The 20,446-nt window shown below is 41.3% G+C and overlaps 1 protein-coding gene across 6 annotated transcripts in view; it reads right to left on the reverse strand.

Moving 5' to 3' along the window:
- UBP1 (upstream binding protein 1) overlaps positions 1-20,446 on the reverse strand; it is a 51,062-nt gene that overhangs the window by 17,703 nt on the left and 12,913 nt on the right. For 4 of the 6 annotated variants that reach the window (XM_027891539.1, XM_027891521.1, XM_027891530.1 and 1 more), the window contains exons 3-6: positions 7,744-7,895; positions 3,646-3,722; positions 1,404-1,509; positions 688-794 (exon numbers count right to left, since the gene is read on the reverse strand). In XM_027891539.1, coding sequence (XP_027747340.1) covers positions 688-794; positions 1,404-1,509; positions 3,646-3,722; positions 7,744-7,895 — 442 coding nt within the window. Of the gene's footprint in view, positions 1-687; positions 795-1,403; positions 1,510-3,645; positions 3,723-7,743; positions 7,896-16,023; positions 16,200-20,446 lie in introns of those variants that run through there. The other 2 variants (XM_027891556.1, XM_027891548.1) reach the window with 2 other exon arrangements.

Below are 20,446 nucleotides of genomic sequence, written 5' to 3' on the forward strand. Positions count from 1 at the left end.
ATCTATTTTGACAGCCTCAGTAAGTAACACTGCTACCTCAAACTTTACACCTATATTTTTTATAATAAAACCAGATCTGATTACAAAAAGTAAAAATTCCAATGCAAATTTGAACATTCCATATTAATGATTTCCAAACAAAGAATGTTCAGTTGCCCTGAATATCAAATACACAAATAATAAAATTCCTACTACAAGGTGGCCTACTGATATAGTAAGAAACATCTCTGAATGTCTGATTTAAACCCCTCAGTTTGCAACACAATACTTTTCACTTTGTATCCTCAAGCCAAGATTCTGTTTGAGTCTACCACCAGGCAAGTGAGCTTCTCACTTGAAAAAAAGAAAGTAGTAGTGAGTTACTGAGAGGGATATTAGTTAATTCTTATACTTCTTATAACTAAATATTTTAAGTATGACAGCTTTCTTCAAAGAGCTTTTTGAAAGCTTTTTAATTATCTTTCTATAAGCCTAAAGTAAATTGAAAAACCTTGCTAGGGGCCTTAATAGAACCATGAACCTGTGTTTTTTCACAAAGATGATATTTAATGGCCATCTCATAAGTAAGATGATATTTAATGGCCATCTCATAAGTAAGAAACTGAGACGCTTTCTAGTGCAAATATATTACTGGTTGTGACCTGAAAGGCATCAAACACAGACATCCAGTCAAATAAAGTTTCAAACCTGAATAAAAGCAGATGTACATTTTGTTGGATCCCATAAAAATTCAACTGCATTGAGCTGGCTTGGATTTGTCTTGATATCAATGACTCCAACAGACATTGGAATATCTATTAAAATAAGCAGCATATATATATCAAAATAATAATATAGCAAGCAAACACTATAAATAAATTGTAAAAAAATGTTACTATCAGCATACACAAGGTAGGGTGGGAAAATGTGGGCTTTGGTGGCTTGACATAAGCCCAGAAACAGTTTCCTAGGATATGAAGAACTTAGCAGATTCAACACATAAAGTGCTCAAGGTTTTGGGCGTTTTTTGGTTCTCCCCCGCTGCTGCCAGCCAAAGCTGTGCACCAAAATAGATCAAGTTACACCAAGTACAGAAACCATGTTAATACTATTTTCACAGTCTACTAAAGGAGTTACTTTTGTCCGTGTTCACCTAATTACTGTAACGTTTAGTAACCAAAATTAGAAAGATTATTAAATGTGTAAGGCTGCAGAGTTGCTATCTTACTTCTATAGCACTTAAAAGTTTTAAAAGAATGTGACAGTGGTAAGAACATTCATATTCAAAACACACACAGCGAGAAAGCAGAATCCAGAAAAAGTGGTCTGTCCTTTTTCCCCAGCTCCAGCACAAATGTGAACATGATCAACTTAAATTTGTAAACTGAATTCCATACAGTATCAAACAACAGAAACAATTATACCTAAGTCAAGAAGTCTGTCCCCAGGGCGGTTCCACTTCCAACCTTCCAGCTGCTGGTGCTCTGTATATTGCAACCTTCTGTCATGGAACACAACTCTTATAATACTCTAATAAAGAAGAAAATAAGCAGCTGATGACCCAGAAGTTACTGCACATTTAGAAACAGCTTGAAGATAAAGCACTAAAACAGTTCAAAATAGCCACAGAGCTGATAAATACATGTTCACAGCAAAAAAACTGGCAACCATTGGGATCCCAAAATATTCCAGAACACAGAAATAGAACTGAGCAGCAGGAGATACTTGAAAATGTGGTAAAAAATGCAGGAGAGAGTTACATCTCATTTCATATTCTAAAGGTCACTATGAATTACATGCAGCGAACTGAGCAACACTGACAGCACAGTATCAACGCTGTGTAGGCAACATCAAATTGTTTTAGACAGCAACACAAACGATTTCATTTTTTATGAAAAGTGGTGAATATTACTGACCATTTTTTCAATGGGAATTCTGTGAATGTTTATAGTACATTTTAAGAAATAAAATAGGAAACTCCCTTCCAAGTATTTAAAAGCATATTTACAATCTGTGATTTCAATTAATAAAAGTAAGGATAAAAAAACCTTCCAAACTTTCCCAACTACTCTATCTGAAACATTACTCTAAAACAACTACAACATGATTTAACTTTATTCAGGCAGAAGCAATTAGCTAACAACACCTATTTTTGTGACCGCTTTTGGTACTGCAAAATGTATGAATGCACAAACAAAGCAACTGTAACATACATGAACTGCTACCCAACAAACAGAATATAGACATATTTGCATCTTTTTTTTTTTTCATTATTCTACAGTCTCCCTTGTATTAACAGCAGCCAAAAGTGTCCACAAAACCCAAGGGCTTTTAAATGGAGCACCTCTTCATTGCATTTCCTTGGGTTTATTTCAAAGGTAACACACACACACATACCACTCAGTTTGCAATGCAAACTGGCAAGTTTGGAATTTGGAAATACCTGCAGTTAACCTCCACCATCATGAAATGCCTTCCTTGGTAAAGTACTGGGATCCCAGTATTTAAACGTCCAAACCAAAAAGTTCATTGACGCAGCATTACAACACCTTGCTATGGTAAAATTTACTTTTTTAAACTTTTACGCTGCTTTGTCCTATTCCACCTACCAAATGACTCACCACCCACATACAAACCTAGACAATTACAGCAGAGAGACATCTCAAGGCTACACGGGAATAGCACCCAAGGCTGCGGATATTCCACATGCTTATTGCAGCAAGTCACGATGCCAGGCTGTAAAAAGTTGAACTACAGAACTCACAAATCCCAGTTTTACGCTCGTGCTTAACACTTCCTGAAGTGGTCTCTGAAAAACCACCCCACAGACAAATAAGAACAAGGCATCGGACTATATAAGCCAGCCAGAGTTCACAATTTATACAACCCAAAGCTGAGAGGTGAAGATTCAGCCTCCCACAGCCACACTGTTGCAGTGCATTTATCAGCACCACTTTCAAAGTGACTTTAACTGACGTTTTTCCCTTCTTTCCTAATACCCGAATAGATTTTATTGAATTATCTAAAAAATCTTATCATCGGGTGCTTAAAAGAAAAATCCAAACCCTTCCCATTCATCAGTTCTTTTAATAATCTGCACCATGAATTGGGTAATTGTTTTAGTCTGCCTCATTCTTGTACTTCATACAGATCCATGGTACCTTCTGCTGCCATTAAAGCAAAAGGAGACAAATCTGCAACTGGGAAAAGGAGCTCAGCTGTGGAATAAACTGCTCAATGAACAGCAAAATTAGAGAGATATGTTTTCCTATGGATATATCTCCAATATTCCACTGCTGCAAAAACCACAGGTTGGCTCCAGGTGCTCCCTGTAACCCCTATAAGGAAACATGCTCACAATACCTCCACTTCCATCTAAATGATCTTCCAGCTTCCTCCCACCTCTCCTAATCGCTTGAAATGGACAACATAACAGCTCAGAAGATGCTGGATACAATCTACAAACAACTCTCTTCAGCTTTGCAGAAAATACTCAGGTCTTCAGCACACACAACTATTATATGCATTTATATTCCCATGTTTTTATTTGTAAACATCGCTGGTCCACACATTCTGAACAAATATCTAGTGACAGCAGGAAAAAAAAAATCCATAGAATACAGTCTCTGGTCTGTTAGTAACACTAGTTAAAGAACTTAAATTCACCTTCACCAGTTTTCCATTGATCTCTGGTATGTCTCCAGCTTTCCGATTATCTAGCATCCGTATCTCATAGGACTGACCTTCAAAGAGAAAAACAAGTGTATCAGTAAAAGTGTCAGAGCACGAGGCTACTTTGTGTTTAATGCATTTAAACTAAAATTCACAGTTTGTAGGAATTCTAATACTTGAAACTTGTGTTTGAGATCTTCATATCCATGTGCACTTCATGGCATTGGAATTAATGGAGAAAAATGAAACTTTCCGGTCCTTTTAAAACTACAGATACTTTCAAAGTTTAAATATTTCATTTTACATGAAGTGTAAGTACTTGTTTCTCGATTTTTTTCTGAAGAAAAAGCATTTCAAAGTCGAATTCCTTTACTTTTTAAGAAAACTGATGAAAGGCAACATACTGAGAACCATTAGCTGGTCTTCCAAAACAAACTCTTGCAGAGTTTTTATACTCTTCCTGCAACATAAATACTATTCTCCCATGTTTACTTTTGTCCATGTACCTGCTGCCTTTGTATGATTTTTAGGCTTTGTATGATTTCAGAAATAAGCTTTTAAAACAAACAGTTACTGTTTATATTAAACAGGTATGGATGGACAAACCTATCTTTCCAGTGAACATGATAAACTGTCATGCTTCAAAGGAGGGAAAGCCTGAAGTAACCTATTTAAACCACAGGCATTTGTTTTTTCTTCTAATGTGAGGAGCACATATTCATTTGCAAAAATCACATTTCCCTAATTGAATTATAGGACAAAATAAATTTCAACATGTTCACCAAGATCAAATGCAGTAAATTCGTCACCTTCTACACTGCCCTCCAAAGCACCTTTATGCTCCAATGTATACCACCACACTTAAAAGACATTTTGACTTGCCCTGCAAGGTAAAATACTCCTGTAAACAAGCAAAATGATTTCTTCAGCTCTTTCCAGTGCTTCATAGACCAAAGTTACCTTCAACTGTGGACCATTTTGGGTTGTTTTTTTTTTTTTTTTTCTGTAACACAATTAGTACATTTATGTAGACACTCTACACATGTACAGGCTTTCTTTACCCCAGCAGCACGTGAACATTTATATGGTTTTGTGTCATCAATGACTATATAAAATTTAGGTAAACCTAGTGCAGCTGAGTACATAACAGAAAACTTCTCCTCCTTTCTTTCCTAACAGGAAGAAACCTTCTTCTTCTCAGTTAGATTTGTTCAATTATCAGTGTTATTTTACTCACAGAGATATTCTAAGTCCAATTGTATTTGCAGTCAGCACTTCTTAAAATCTAGTACTTTTAAAAAACTTCTGCAAATATTTCTCTGTTCTTTTTCATCATTGTCTTTGGGTGAGGTGGGTGAAGAAAAAAAATCTGATTTCTTCCTCAACAAGTGTGGGTAATCTTTTATAGATACAAAATAACAGTATTAAGACTGAAAATTTGGTAAAGGTCAAAATCAAGGAATACCTGACTTGAAAAATCTAAGAACAGCTCGGGAGGTTTTCAAGACAATGGAGGAGATAAACTCCATTCTGGAGTTTTGGACATGTAGCTGTTCTGGAAGTGTCACTTGCACTACTGATGTACATGTACTTCAGATGCCATGCTGGTTTACCAGAAAGGGTTTCGGGGTGTCCTCATAAAGATGCTTTAGAGGTTTGCTTACATCCAAATGCTGGAGGTGACCCTGTTTAAGCTTCCTTTTGTGGATGCTGCGTTCCCTTTCTGCACATCATTCCAGGCCCCCTCTGTTCATCAACCATGTCCATCGCTGTGTCAAGTACTGCTGGTCACTCTCTGCCTCCCCACTGTTCCTACTTCAAAGCCCTCCTTACCAGGTAACCCATCAGGCTGGCAAGGATGCCTTTGCTCCCCTTACCAAGCTGGATCCCATCTCTCCCAAGCAGTTCCTTGCACTCACAGAACTTCAAGCCAAGCTACACACTGTGCGAGCCAACCTAAAGAAAACTCCCCCTTTCAAAAGCAATTTTCTTCCATAGTCCTTCTGTTGTTTGATATATATACACCTCAAGCTGAACTACAGCCAACTCAAAACATTGTCCCACAACTCCAACATGCATTCTCAATGGACTCATCTAAGAGACTTCATAGTCAGTAAGAACCCTGGAAACCCCTGAACAATCAACCGTCACCACTCCAAGATCTGAACCTCTCGAATCGGCTTCAGCTGAATACCTGATCACCTTAAACACTCCATTAGCTCTCATACAATATCTCGGGTTGGGGATTGAGTCCAACACCCCGCTCCTCATGGGACCACCTAAAGCTAAATCATATGACTAAGAGCGTCAGCCAGATGAACTCTGAGCGACACTCTTCGCTGTTCTCATTAAAATACTGACAGAGGGTAAAGTCAGGACTTGCTTAAGTACTGCCTTAGGGAATGTCACCACAGTTTAACAGACAGGCCAAATTTTACCATTGCTTCTGATATTCCCAAGTCAGGAGACCAAGATAATTGCTGACGAAATTAAAGAGGGTATTCGAAATCCTGAAAATGACTTAAGCCAGACACAGCCTGCTAATGGGAGCAAACCAGAAACCAGGTAACTGAAGTGAAAGGGATTTAAATTGTTCATTTTCTACAGGATTTAATCCAACTCATTACACAAACATGTATCAGCACAACTCAGTGTTGCAAACCAATCCATATTTTAAGCTGGCTTCACTAGGAAAGAGGTCATGTCTCAAAGCTATCCCAAGATACACATTTTCACTTATATATGTACATGTGGCACTTCCAGCTAATAGAGGAATGTTTATGAAGAGCTCTTAAACTAGGCAGTAAATATACTGTCTTTCTCTCTGAAATACTAGCACAGAAAGGTAGTTGGCCAAGTGTTTTTTTCTTCCCATATTTATCTAGAAAAAGGCATACCAAGGCCCTCATTTTTCAACATCAGGAAAAGTTACTGAGGACACCAAAAACCAGCAAAACTTCTTGGTTAATGAAATCTTTATATTAAAGAAGATTTTCAAGCACAGAAGAAATATTTACAAGCATTTCAGACACTGCCACTTAAATAGCAAGCTCTTCTCAGAAGCAAGATAGCAAGCACTTTCTTCCTTCAATCCACCGCCTTGTGCTGTCTGCTAATTACAGTGCGGTCTATAGAGATTTTGAGTCAAAATCCACAAGAAAAAGAAAGCTGAACCAAATCTAAGAACAGTGATCCTACAGGATTAAAGCCAGAGGAGAGGGATAGAGGGGTGGGAGGGTACAAAGCTACTGATATGGACTAAAACAAGTAAGAAATGATTTTGAGTTCAGAATAACAGTATGTAATTTCCAGAGGTGAGGGAGGTTATATCATATGGCATGACTACATTCAAATTACTTTACCCAGCAGCCAGTGCCCTGCCCTCTATACAAGAAAAAAACCCCAAGTTTTCATGCAAATTAACCACAGGCTACAAGGAAAAAAAACCAGCACAATTCAGGTGAAGTATTTATCTAGTTAACTTCTGATAAATGTCGACAGACAATAGTGAAATGCATACAAATTCCAAAGGTAACTACAAAGGTAGCTGCACTTGTGTTTATGTTTTAAACAAAGTACTGTTCCAGGCAAATATGCATAGCTAATTTGAGAGCAATTACAGTGGCCTCCCTTGTGCAACACTTTTTGTTCAGGGATTGATACTGTAACGTTCAGTATGACTTTTGAGGGTTGTTTGTGTGTATCTTATGCAAATACTTGCTACTATCGATCAAGTCTAAACAGGAATGCAAAATTAGTCCTGTATTTTAAGCTATTACTACCTGGAATTTGTCTTCTAAAAGCTCTATTGGCTTGATTTTATTGGGGGATGTGGGGGAAGGAGAGGGACAACACACAGCAGGAAAAAAAACCACAACAAAAAAACAAAACAACCCCCCCACACTCTAAAGGGGAAGGAACAACATCCATGAGCCTCCAAGCTGGACAAAAAAGGAGACTACTAGTAAGGCATCCAAGCTCATTTATGACATGCATTCATTTTGGATATACATATACACATGTATCAAAACATGAAACACCACTCCAGTTTTAGACCTGCACCACAAGCTGCCTTCACATGTGTATACCAACCTTGATTCAAGTATGTGAGAGTTTCATCATATAATTTTACTGCTGGAGAAGTTGCAGCACACATTACATACTGGAAGGGTGGATGTTTGGTCTCATTTTCTTGTGGAAGGCTGGAATCTTCCTGTTTGAAAATAGGCAGTGCCAATACATCACTGAAAAGAACAAAACAAATAACTCTGTGAGACTGCTGGCCCTGTTTTGCCTGGAGTTAAGGAAAAAAAGTTATTTATTATTTAAAAAAAACTCACAATGAAATACATATACAGAACTGTGTCACTCAGTTTATTAGTGAAACTTATATGAGCAGTACCCAAAACACTGCCCACCAGAACTTTAAGCTAGGATACATAAACAATGCCATGGGACCTAAGCAGGCAATAAATAAAGTTGTGCTGTTCCTATGAAGTTTCAATTTTCACTTCTTGTCTCCACTGAAAAAACCCAGTTTTCATTAAACTTTTTTCCTGTCAGCATAGGCAAGCTTGCCTAACAGACATGCATAATGAAAGCAAGACTTTTACTTTCTTCTTTGAGATAATATATTCCCCAAAGCAAGTTACCTACACTGTGAAAGTGTCTCTCCCCATTTAGTACCATTATATCTAACCTATTAATTCCGGGGACACTGAGGATTTTTCAATCATAACTGTTCTTAGGCTTTAGCCCAAAAATGATTAAGCCACATATTCACAAAAGTTATACAAAGCTTATGCCAAGATTCATTTCACTTATGTAAGACTCACAACCACTGGAAAACTTTAGAACTGCTAAATTTTGGAAGACAAAGAGCAATCCATGCTGTCCACAGGCTGTTTTAAGAAAGACAGCTTCGCCTCAACCAGCAAGCACATCTTCTGCTTTCTATAGAATTAACAATCTGTATTAGCAATAGATTAGTCTCCCTTGTATACAGTAATCTTTCATAAATTAAACTTCAAAGTTTTTCTTGCACTGAATTTTTGTTCACGATGAAATCATTGGCAGATCTACGAAACTTTCTTAATTCAGTTTAGAAATGGATTTTCAAAGATTTCTCACACCACCTCACCCACTGACTCGGTTTTTAACCAACAGGCATCTTGTTCTATCTCTTACATGGATCAACATCCACGAGTAAGACAGAATATTCTGTATATTGGAGACTGCTCCTTGAGGATGACTCAGAAGAAACAATGAGATGCTCCGTGCCACTGGGGTCAGTCAGAAGGGCAGCACAGTAGCCCAACACAGGAGGGAGCACTGCCACAAGCAGAGGGAAGCACGGTTCCCAAGACAGGACCTGCTGCTCACCACACACTCTGGCACATAAAACACTAGTGTTTTTATGAGGAGGAACTTGAGAATGGCAAGGACATGGAAACAAGAGCAGTGTTTCAAATACACACATAAGAGTCGACGTGCAACAGCGAAGGCACGCAAAGTATCTCTCCAAATAAATGACCCGTAATTCTCAACTGAGTTCGGCAGCACTTGCCTTCACATAACACACAAGATTAAAGCGAGAAGTCTTTCACGTATTTATGAAAAAATATCTTTCAAGCCTCCATTTTCCACCCACAATTTAAAGATAAAACTGTAGCTGGTCTGGCTTAAGAAAGCGTGACGTGGTTAATGAATTAATGAAGAGACAAGGCATTGGAAGCCAACAAATACAAATGGAAGACCAATTTAACCAGCTTTAACCCTGCTTTGGCTAATAAAAAGTGGTAATGACTAATTGCCACTGAAGAAATAAAAATAAACACATGCAACTCCACAACCCTACAATTCAGCTGTAAAGAGAGCATAATGTTCATTCTTAAATGCCACCATTCCAAAAAAACACTCCAGAAAACAGGACAAGGCAAATGTTTCTTATAAAAGAGTCTTCTGGGTACTAGTACATTCCAAAGAAAAAGAGACACCATTGTAATTTAAAATCCTTCCCAGACTATCCTTAAAGGAAATATAATTTAAATAACTTTTTGATATGTTCACTCACAAAGAATGAAATATCACTGTTTTCACACTTGAACATACACTTTTTCCCCATCTAAACAGGGAAAAGATACAGACAATTGAAACAGTCAATGTAGTATGAGTAAAATACTTCAAAGTAAGATTTTAAAGTGTCAGTTAAATAGGGACCAGGTAAACTTCAGAGACAAGGATTTTCTACAAAATAAAATTCATTGCTCACACAGCACAGATGAAGAAAATATGCAAAGGGTGCTCACAATTCAGAGAAGGAAACCAATGGGAAACAGAAAATTAGTATTTTTAATACTCTCTTTACATATAGTGAAGATTATAAATTGCAAATAATATATGTTATGTCAATCACATTCCCAGAAACTATGGAGATGCCGAATCAGTCTTTTTACCACCTCTAGTCTTACAGTGATTCTATTTTAAGACCCAACAAAACAAAAAGAAGAAAAAAACCAACCAGCAGAGCAGATTTGCCTTCTCAGCTCCAGCTTTTTTCCCCTCAGACCCTCCGTACAATTTTTGCATTTATAATGAGCCAGTGGCCTGGCAGTACAAATCATCTGCCCCCAGTAAATCTCTGGCAGCCTCCACGTTTATGTATACTTATGTGTCCATCCTTTAGTTATTTCCCTACTCACTTGGTGAGGTGTGATTTTTGCTGGCCCAGTGCAGATTAGTGACAGGGACTTTTACTGGCAACTTTGCTCAGGTTACGCGGCAAAGAATCTCTTAACAGTGAAGCACCCACTGGCAGAGCTGCCCAGATGGAGGGATAGCAAATGTTCCAAAATAGCTACTGTTGAAACTATTTCAGGCTACAGGAGAAGACAGACCTTTAAGAGATTCTGTTCTTTTTTTGCCACTGTTAACTTTTGATCTTGTGAAGTAAAGACTAATTCACTTGTCTCATTTAAATGAACTCTAAGACTACTAGAAGCAAGCTGGTGTGTGAGTAGCAACGTTTTCAAGGACAAGCAGCATCTTTCATCAGATTTTTTGATATCATTTGAAAAAGTCAACCTATCAAGGTTTCTGTATACTCTCCTCACAGACCAAGCTTAGAAGTGGAAGCAAGGTCAATGAAACACTTGAACTAAAGCATCCAGTGGGATGAATCACATGAGCTGTCTTATGTTACATAGCCTACATGAGCAGAGCACAAAAAGAAGGAAAAAAATGTAATTTGCCCTCCCAAGCTTGTGAAATGTGTTTGTCAGCCTTCAAAAATCACCTTCATTATAAATTTAAACCCCTTTTTTCGACACTTTGTCTGAAGCATTTTAAAAAAAGCTAATACACACATGCAAAAAATCCTCCCTAATAATAATAGGGTCACAGAATGAATGAAGAACCTCCTGTCCTTACAAGAACAGGAACTGCTATGTCATCAAAATTCGAAGTGATGTTCCATCAATCATCTGCCTTATCTGTCTTCTGGATTGTATACTTTTGGGTGTGAGTACTAAAGCATCCCAAGAACACACAGGCCTTTTGCAACTTTAAAGCACAGTTTATGAGGACAAATACCTTGAGAAAAATTTTTCCCAAGCAGTATTTGAATTAAGAATTATGACCTCAAAGCCAAGCTCTGCACTGTTAAGAAGAGTGAACAAGCCATAGGAAAATATAAGGAAATGGGAGAGCTGGTACTTCCTAACATTTTCCCTGTGTCTTGCAAAAGCAAGTTTGATGTGAGACAAGAGCCCTGGAATTAATTTCTGGGACACAACTTGCTCTGCAGCAGCTGTCAAGAAGTGCAACACAAATGAGAAACAGGTGCAAATGTAATGCTGTTCCTGGGAATCCCACCACATGGAAACTCAAATGGTTAAAGGCTTCAACTTAAGGGGATTCTGGCACAAAATACAAAAACCAACCAATCAAAGAAAGAAGGAAATTCCAACACCAAAACTTGTGTCTTCCTGAGCTCTTGATGGTACCAAGGAAAAGAAGTAAGAATGTTCACCACGACAAATCCAGAGTTCTCCATCCAGTCCTTCGACACAGGGAGGTCAGGCAGCTGCTCTAGTACAGATTGCTCCTAATAGGAGTAATGAATGAAGAGTAAACAAGGGCAGACTTGCTGCCCTGCCCTCAAACAGAAATGTCCATCCACCAAGAGAGGTGACAGGAACAGAGAAGACAGTTCTAGAATTTGAAACTTCTTCCTTAAAAATTAAACTGGCACCTGACTTTTTGTAATGTATTCACACACTCAACTAGGAAGAAACAAACAAACAAAAAAACTTCAACCCCAAGCCAATGTCAGTGATCTACAACATGAGGTTTATCTTTCGGCATGTTTTATGGTAACAAAGTGAGGAGGATTAGGTTTGTGGATTCTCTTTTTCTTCAAATGCCCATTTCCTGACAGGTATTTACATATTTGTGCACTTGCACAAAAAAATCAAGCTCCAATTCTAATCAGTTCATAAAATTTTATTTTACAGAGTCCAGACGTCAGTGAAAATTATTTTTTCTACAGCGCGAAGCATAAAAATAGAACAGACCACTGAAATAGAAGCTTTATAATGTATTCTGCAGAAAATACTGTGCACGTCAAAAAAAAAAGAAAAAGTAAATAAAAAATTCAGGATACCTTAAGTAAGGATTCCTCTTAAACAAAAAAGCACATCCAGCAGCAGAGTTTCAGAAGACTGGGAGGCGTTAGGGGAAGCATAAAGTCATTCTGTCTGTCATAATGTAACAGCAGCCAAAAGCAGGGCCAGAATGAGATAACTCCTTTTTTTTATTTCTGCACAGCAACTATAAAGTTAAAGGCAGTAACTGCCATGACCCAATCATGTTCATCAGCCAAAAAACAGATGTCAGGGACCCAAAAGCTGTTAGAAGACAACACCCTCCCTCTCTTCTGAACCTAAAAACAAAGCTGTAGGTTGTAAGACAACAGTCCTTTAACTCCTGACCACCTTAAAGACCCCCTGAACCGTGGAGGAGAGTTGATACACAAAGTTCCCTCACCATCCAACGCTCTCCACAGCATTAGGTTTCTGTTCTTTTCAACCAAGGCAGCAGCCACCTCCATTTTCCAAAGACACTTTAATGTCTGGGAGATGCAGCAGAGTCAAACTGACCCAATTCTCAAAAAAATGGAGGATTCTCTGGATGTATTTTGATACAGTCTTGTGTACGGACTTTCCCATTTCAGAGCCAAGAGTCATCTTTTCCAACTTTGCTTAACAGACTTCAGGGTTTAATCTACAAATATATACCAAAACAGCTACTCCTGAAATAACCATCGAGCTCCCCATGACAAACTTGAATTTTAGACTACGAACTCCACTGGAACTGCAAGTGTTTAAATAACTGCATACACTAAGCTTCCAATTTACATGTAAAAATTCAGTCATTAAGATACTTGTCTGTCTAATAACGCTCATTTAACTTAATTTGAGTCATTAATCTAATAATTCATTAGATGAAAAATGGAATTCTGCTAGAGAGATGACAGGCAGTTCTTTGAAACTTATCTTTTCAATTAAACAGCCTCCATTTTTTAACCACATAGTAACCATCAGTTCCCAAAAGTAGACAATTCCTGTTGTGTTACAATGGATAGTACGATGGATTTGTAAGAAAACATGATGGATGTCATTACCAACTGAATATAACATACTCAAAACTCACTATTGCTAAAGGTACTATGGGTTTATTATAGGTTTGGGGGGGCTTGTTATCTGACATATCTGACAACTGTTATTATCAGTCAAATCGAATTTTGTGTTTATAGGCAGTTTCTTACTGTGTGAGAGTATGTTAGAGCAGCAATCAGAAAAACCGGGTTTCAAGATTTTATAAGGAAATCTTGAAAACTATTTAAAACCATGTGAATCTGCAGAGAAATTCAGGAGGCCTTTAGGTGACTTCAAAAAAAAACAAACCTAGTCACTGATCAACAGACATGAGCAGCTTTCTTAATAAGAATAACCACAGGAGTAATGCCATATATTCTACTCCAGGGCAGTGACTCATCATCAACTCGAGGACACATCAACTACTTTATATGCAACCCTAATAGGTAAAATAGTTATATGCAGGCCTTGCTAACAAAATATGGGATATACCCTAAGAAGCTCTCCCAACACTCTCCTCTAGGCAATATTTCTTTTTCTATCATTTTTTTATAAGAAAGTGACAAGTAATTAGCTTCCACTGGCATAGAACAGTGAGAGAGCAATATCTCTCACTCTTTATGCTATGCCACTTCTCTTAGTTTCCCCCCCTCACATCACTTAAGAGGCCATAATTTCTCTAAAGTAGAAATCTAAATAATACATAAAATAACTTTCATGCTTGCTTGAAATCACTCTGAATCCAGCAAACCATAAGTGCAAGTAGGTGTTCCCTTCAACTGTGTGGTCAGAGATTGGAGCTACAAATAATACTACTGGCCAGTGTCATCCAAAAACACATCCCAGACAAAGCATGCAAGAAAATTTAAGTCTAATGTACATCTTAATTTGTGCAATATTACTTTTTAAGTGTTTTTAACTGCTACACCTCTTTTTCTAGTGATTCAGAATGTCCTAATAGGCAGGTCTTTGTAACTAAAAACCACCTAGGACTGCTCCCCACCATAACAGGATGACACGAGCAGAAAAAACAATCCATCCAACCACAGTAAGGGTTACAATTCTTACAGTTCCAAGAAACTGGACACTGAGCATTACTGGGAGGAGAACTGAAGTCTATGAAAAGAAAGGAAAATATTTTTAAAAGCCAATCGAAACTCAGTATTTTTAATCATAAGAAATCCTAGAAAGAACTGAGTCGTGATAGAGAAGGAAGATCAGTTCTTGAACAAGAGCACGTGCGTTATCCATAGGTGTTTGCACGCTGAGAAGCCATCCAGGCAACCACCATGCAGCTGCCCACAAAAACTGGCACACCACTTCATGGGATGAATGCTTGCTAAGGCAGAAATGGGACAGAAGTGGGATAAAATCCAGACAAGCTGAATATAAAATCAGGAGTATTCTCATCAAGAGAGATGAATCACCTTGTTCCCTGAACTGCCAAGTTCTCAAAGTCATTTTTAATTAAAAAAAAAAAAAAGAAAAAACAAAAAACAATAAACCACATAAGGAACACCCCCCCCCATCAAAAACATACCCCACCGTCAACCTGCTAAGCTCACAATCCCAAATACTAACAGAAGGAAGGGTTCTCATTTCTATTCAGCTATTCTATTCAGGCCTTATTTGTAACTTCCAGCGAAGACACTGCACTTCCAACACTTCACCTGGGAAGTACTGCCTTAAAATACACATAACAGATGAAACCTGAGAGAGAATATGCCTTCCATACAGGCTAGGCCTCAAAACTATCAAATGCAACGGCTCTACTTCTCCAGACTCTCAAAACACTGACAAACTCCGTCCAAAACCTTGGACTAAAATGTCTCCCAGTGCCTCCAGAACAGCTTCTTTTTCCCATCCTAAATCGTCACTCAGGAATCCACACATTTGGTCCATAAGCGCGATAAAATTAACTCATTTCAAACAAGTACGATTTCATCTTAGCTTTGAAAAAGCACACCCAAACGCTACTTAAACACCTAAACTTTGTAATAGCTGGAAATCAATCTAAAGGTAAGTAAACCACTAAATTAAGGACAGGAAGAGCTACCCGGCAAGAATAAAAAGAAAAATGCCACTCCACAGAAACACAGAAGAATAAGTATACTGATTAAAATACAAGCACAGTACTACCCTATTAACTACGTTTATCTGCTCAAGAAGGAACATTTTTAAACGCCGGAGAAAACGGCTAGCGCTTATTGTGAACAAGAAATTATATTTGTCCGGTGTAAGACGACAATCTTCTGAAACGTGGATTCCGGTTACATCTCCCAGGGACAGCGAAATGTCATTTTTACGGCAGCGATTGCACAAATAAAGGGAAACACACACACACACACACATACATACACACACACACACACACACACACACACACACACACACATACACATCCCCCCTCGCCCGGCCCAGGCAGCCGCCCGCTCGCCCGCCCTTTCCAAGCGGCCACCTGCCAGGAGCACAGAGAGGGCAGGGCGGGAGTCCCTCCGACACGTGCCCACTCCTCGGGAAGAGCCTCTGAGAGCCATTAAAAAAAAAAAAAACCAAAAAAAACAACCGAGGGAAGCGGCGTGGGGGATCCGAGTTCGTTCCCGCGCTCGCCGCCCCGCGGCACGGGCAGGGCAGGGCCGGGTCGGGTCGGGCGGCCCAGGGAGCGCGGTCGGGACGCGGCCCCGCCGCCCGGGCATGGGTCGCAGGAGGGAATTACCTCATGCTGTAGGCACCGGCTCCCAGCTCCTGCCCGATGCCCGAGAGGCTGGCGTCGAAGTCGTGCACCAGCCCGGACTCGATCACCTCGTCCATCTTCAGCACCCACGCCATGTTCCGCCGCGCTCCCGCCGCGGGAGGGGCCGCACGGGGCGGGGCCGCTCGGCACCGGGGCCGCCGGGGGGGGGCGGCGCCGGGAGGGCGAGGGGCTGGAGGAGACGCGGGGAGAGAGAGGAGGGGGGGGAAGGAGAAGCACGTGCGGGGCGGGGGGACGGGATGGGACGGGGCCGCTCCGCGCTCAGCCCCGGGGGGGCCCTTTCTTAGCGGCGCGACCAGCCCGCGGGGTCGCTCTCAGCATCCTGCGCCCGCCCGGCCGCCGCGGGGCGCTGGGGACCGGGCGGCCGCCGCCTCCTCCTCCTCCTCCTCCTCTAACCGGGCACTGCCCGGAGCCGCCGCTTCTGCTGCCGCCGCCTGAGCTCCGACCCAGCCCAGCGGCGCCTCCCGCCGCATCATTCGCAGGGGGGAGGCTGCGGCGGGAGCAGCAGCAGCAGCGCCGCGGGCACCCGCTGGGGAGAAGCCGCCGCTGCCGCGGGAGGTCCCGGCCGCCCCGGGGGCCGCGCCCGCCGCTCCGGCGCGTCCGAAGCGCCGCTGCCGCCGCCGCTCACGGCAACATGGCGGCGGCGCCCGCCCCCGAGCGCCGGCCGGGGCGGTGCCTCCCCGCGTCCGCCCGCCGCCCATTGGCTGGGCAGCGCCGCGGGGCCCAATCAGGGGCGGGCGCGGAGGGGCGAGGGGGAAGCGCGGCCAATGAGGGGGCACTTCCTCACGCCAGGTGACGTCAGCAGGTGCCAGGCGCTGGCCGTCCCTGCCCCCGCCGCCGCCCCGCGGCATGGCGGGAGCGCGCGCCCCGGAAGCGGCGGCGGCCGGACGGGAGGGGGCGGGAATGGCGGCGGGTCCCGCCTGCCCGCCGGGAATGGCCGGGCGGCTCCAGCGCCTCCTCCGCCTCGGCCCTGCCGCACAGGGCCCGCTCCCCTCCCCCGCCTCCCCGGGTGTCACTGCTCTGAGCAGCCTGGTCCAGTGGAAAGTGTCGTCGTCCCCCCCCCCCCCATGGCAGGGGGGCTGGAACAAGATGAGCTTTATAAGGTCCCTTCCCAACCTAAACCGTTCCGTGGGTTCGTTTTTCCATAGAATGCTGAGGAGCCTACCCCAAAAAAACAACCCCAACCCCACAGAATCATAGAATATGCTGAGTCGGAAGGGACCCACAAGGATGACAGAGTGGACAAAGTCGGAAGGGACCACAGTGGGTCATCTGGTCCAACCTCCCAGAGCACATTGCACAGAATTGCATCCAGATGGTTCTCGAATATCTCCAGGGAGGGAGACTTCACAAGCTCTCTGGGCAATCTGTACCAGTGCTTGGTCATCTGCAGAGTAAAGAAATTCTTCCTCATGTTCAGGTGGAACTTCTGGGCGTCAGTTTCTGCCCCTTTGCCTCTCATCCCAGTACTTGGCACCACCAAGAAGAGCCTAGTACCAACCTTTTAACACCCTCTCTTCAGATACTTAACAGGCATTGATAAGATTCCCCTCTCAGTCATCTCAAGGCTGACCAGGCCCATCTCTCTCATCCTGTCCTTGTAAGACAGATGCTCCAGTTCCTCCCTCATCCTTGTTGCCCTCTGCTAGACCTGCTCCAGGAGCTCCAAGTCTTTCTTGCACTGAGGAGTCCAGAACTGGACACAGCACCCCAGATGTGGCCTCATGAGGGCTGAGTAGGATCATCAAAGTCCAACCCTGCAGAGGACACTCCAAGAGTCACACTGTGTGCCTGAGAGCATTGTCCAAATGCTTCTCGAACTCTGGAGGGCTTGGTGCTGTGACCACCTCCCTGGGGAGCTTCTTGCAGCACCCAGCCATCCTCTGCTTGAAGAACATTTTGCTAATATCCAACCAAAACCTCCCCTGACACAACTTCAGGCTATTGCCTTCAGCCCTGTCACACAGATCTGTGACATCTCCTCTGTCTCTGTCTGGCCTTTGATTCGTTTCTCAGCCCATTTTATAGCAGCCTAAGTCCCTTCTGTAGGTTTTCAGCTGCACTGAGAGTAGCATTTAAAAGGCCAAACTGAGTTTGATACAGACGTATTCAAGTAGCATCAAATTTCTCTTTCTGGGATATGAATTTACAAATTGCAAAAATTACTGAAGTTGATTGATTTTATGCCGTTAATAGAACTGATTATTTTATACTCTCCAAGGAAAGGTCCCAAAGGACAGCTAAGCTTTTAATAAATAATTTTTACTGATCATAATGGCCTGGCAGTTGGGAAAGACTAGGAGGGATGCAAAGAAGAGCTGGAACTGCCAGTGATTTAGATTATCATCCTAATCCTTTTCCCTCTTGTCGTCAAATAGGGTAAGTAACCCATGACTTGATGTAAAGAAGGGTTCTCAGAAACCCCTCATGCATTAATAATTCAGAGGAGAGTTCAGTGATTTTGTGAGATGTTTCATTAAAATGATATATCCAGAGAGCAAACTACAGAATAGTAAAGAGAATGTAAACCATATTTTGATCACGCTTTAAGTACAATTGCACAAGTTTTGCAGAAGATAAAGTCGGGAATGCCCTAAGTTCATTAATGATTAACAAAATACTAGCTGTTTTTCAAAATGTGCATATGGCATCCTCAAAGATAAAGAGAATCACATAAACCATGATTTATGATCTTTAAAGGCAATTTGTTTGGTTAAAATACAACTGCCAGCTTCTCAAAAAAAAACATACTGGTATTTTTGCTGCTGTAATTACTGTAAGAGTTCTCTGCCTGCCTGGGGACAGATGAATAGTTCATCCGCATGTAAGGGGAAGCTTTAAAAAGGCAAATTTATGAAGAGGGCATGGGCTTACGGACAAGTCCTTAGCATAGGTACTAGCTACCACGTTACAGCTTTTAGTGAGAAGAACTGAAACTACCACAGGCAGAATTCCTCTTTTAAGCCTGACAAGATGACAATGATACCCCGAATTCCTTAATTTCCTATCATGGTGGAAGCATTTCTGAAGGTGGCAACAACCCAAATGATGGAGTTAATTAATTTCATTGCTATTATGAGATGTTTATCGTCCACTTAATAAATTAGGAGGCATTATTCAGCATGCAACGGTAGTGGCTGCGAAGTTAGCTAAAACTCCTGCCACTGAAGGACTAGAGTTATAGCTGAGAACTCAGACTTTGTGTGGACCTAAAGTGGACTTCATAATAAGGTAGCAGAAATAGCACTAAACCCCACTTTTGTAAATTGCACAAGAGAAGACGGTGGTTTGCGGGAAACTAAAAGTAATGCACTTTCTACTGTCTGACTGTCCTAAAAATACCTAAAGATAACATCTTCAGATATGCTAAGTCAGATCCAAGACCAGAGAATCCACATACAGATTGATTTATGCATAGCAAAACTGGTTTATCTGCTTACTAGACTTGCATTGAATAAGCTATATAGCAGTTACAAGATCATAAATTGGTGAGGTCTTTATACCGGGAATTGTTTTTTTTTCTGACATAAATTCCAGCCTCTCCTAAGGGTATCTTGAGTGGATACAGTGAGACCCGTCCTCTTGCAGTTCAGTCTTAAAAAGTTGGGTGTAGCTTGTCCATGATAAACAAACTGATTTAGCATTTCTGAAGATGTTCTCTTTAGGTATTTTTAGGACACGAAGTATCCTTTTTCTGTTAAAATATGAATATTAAAGTCAAGACATTTTTTCTTTACCATTATTTGTATCCCTGGCTAATTTACAACAAGTTCTCTCTAGAGGTGTGTGGTTTTTGTTTGGTTTATGCTGGTTTTTAAAGCACAGGCCTCTGATGTGTTTCTTCCTTGGGGGCAGGTTCCTTGGTAAGTCTCTCCCTCAGATCTTCTGCTGAGGATCAGCAATGCACATAAACACCACTTTCCAGCCAGATATAGCTAGTTCCAAGGTATGGAGTTGTAGATTCAGTGCAAATCAGCTCAAGTACCCAAACCTCTAGTTTTTGTGATTGTGATGCAGTGTTCCCAACTTTTGCCAAAAAAGTTTAAAAGCATACTTGAAAACCCACGTACTACGCACATATGGTAGATTTTGGATGCCTTTTTTCCCTAATAAAATTCACATTCTGCAACACAGACAACATAAGCCCCATGCAGAGTCTCACAAGTTAGGTACCTGCACCAGTTTTGAGATTGCAGATTTTTTGCCTAAATTGTTAAATATTTACTTATTGGTAGAGCTGAGAGCAGAGGCTGCGGGACAGAAAAGACTCCATATGCTTTATAAAATGATACAACTTTCTTCCTGGGTCTCTCCCAAGCTTTGGTGACATGAATAAACATCTTAAGATTTCTATGTGCCTGGTGTAATTGTCTGAAACAGGAGTTAC

Source organism: Empidonax traillii, unplaced genomic scaffold (genome assembly GCF_003031625.1).
Source record: "Empidonax traillii isolate 1590-97213 ecotype Southwest subspecies unplaced genomic scaffold, ASM303162v1 scaffold14:size4059594, whole genome shotgun sequence".
In the NCBI taxonomy this organism is placed as follows: Eukaryota; Metazoa; Chordata; class Aves; order Passeriformes; family Tyrannidae; genus Empidonax; species Empidonax traillii.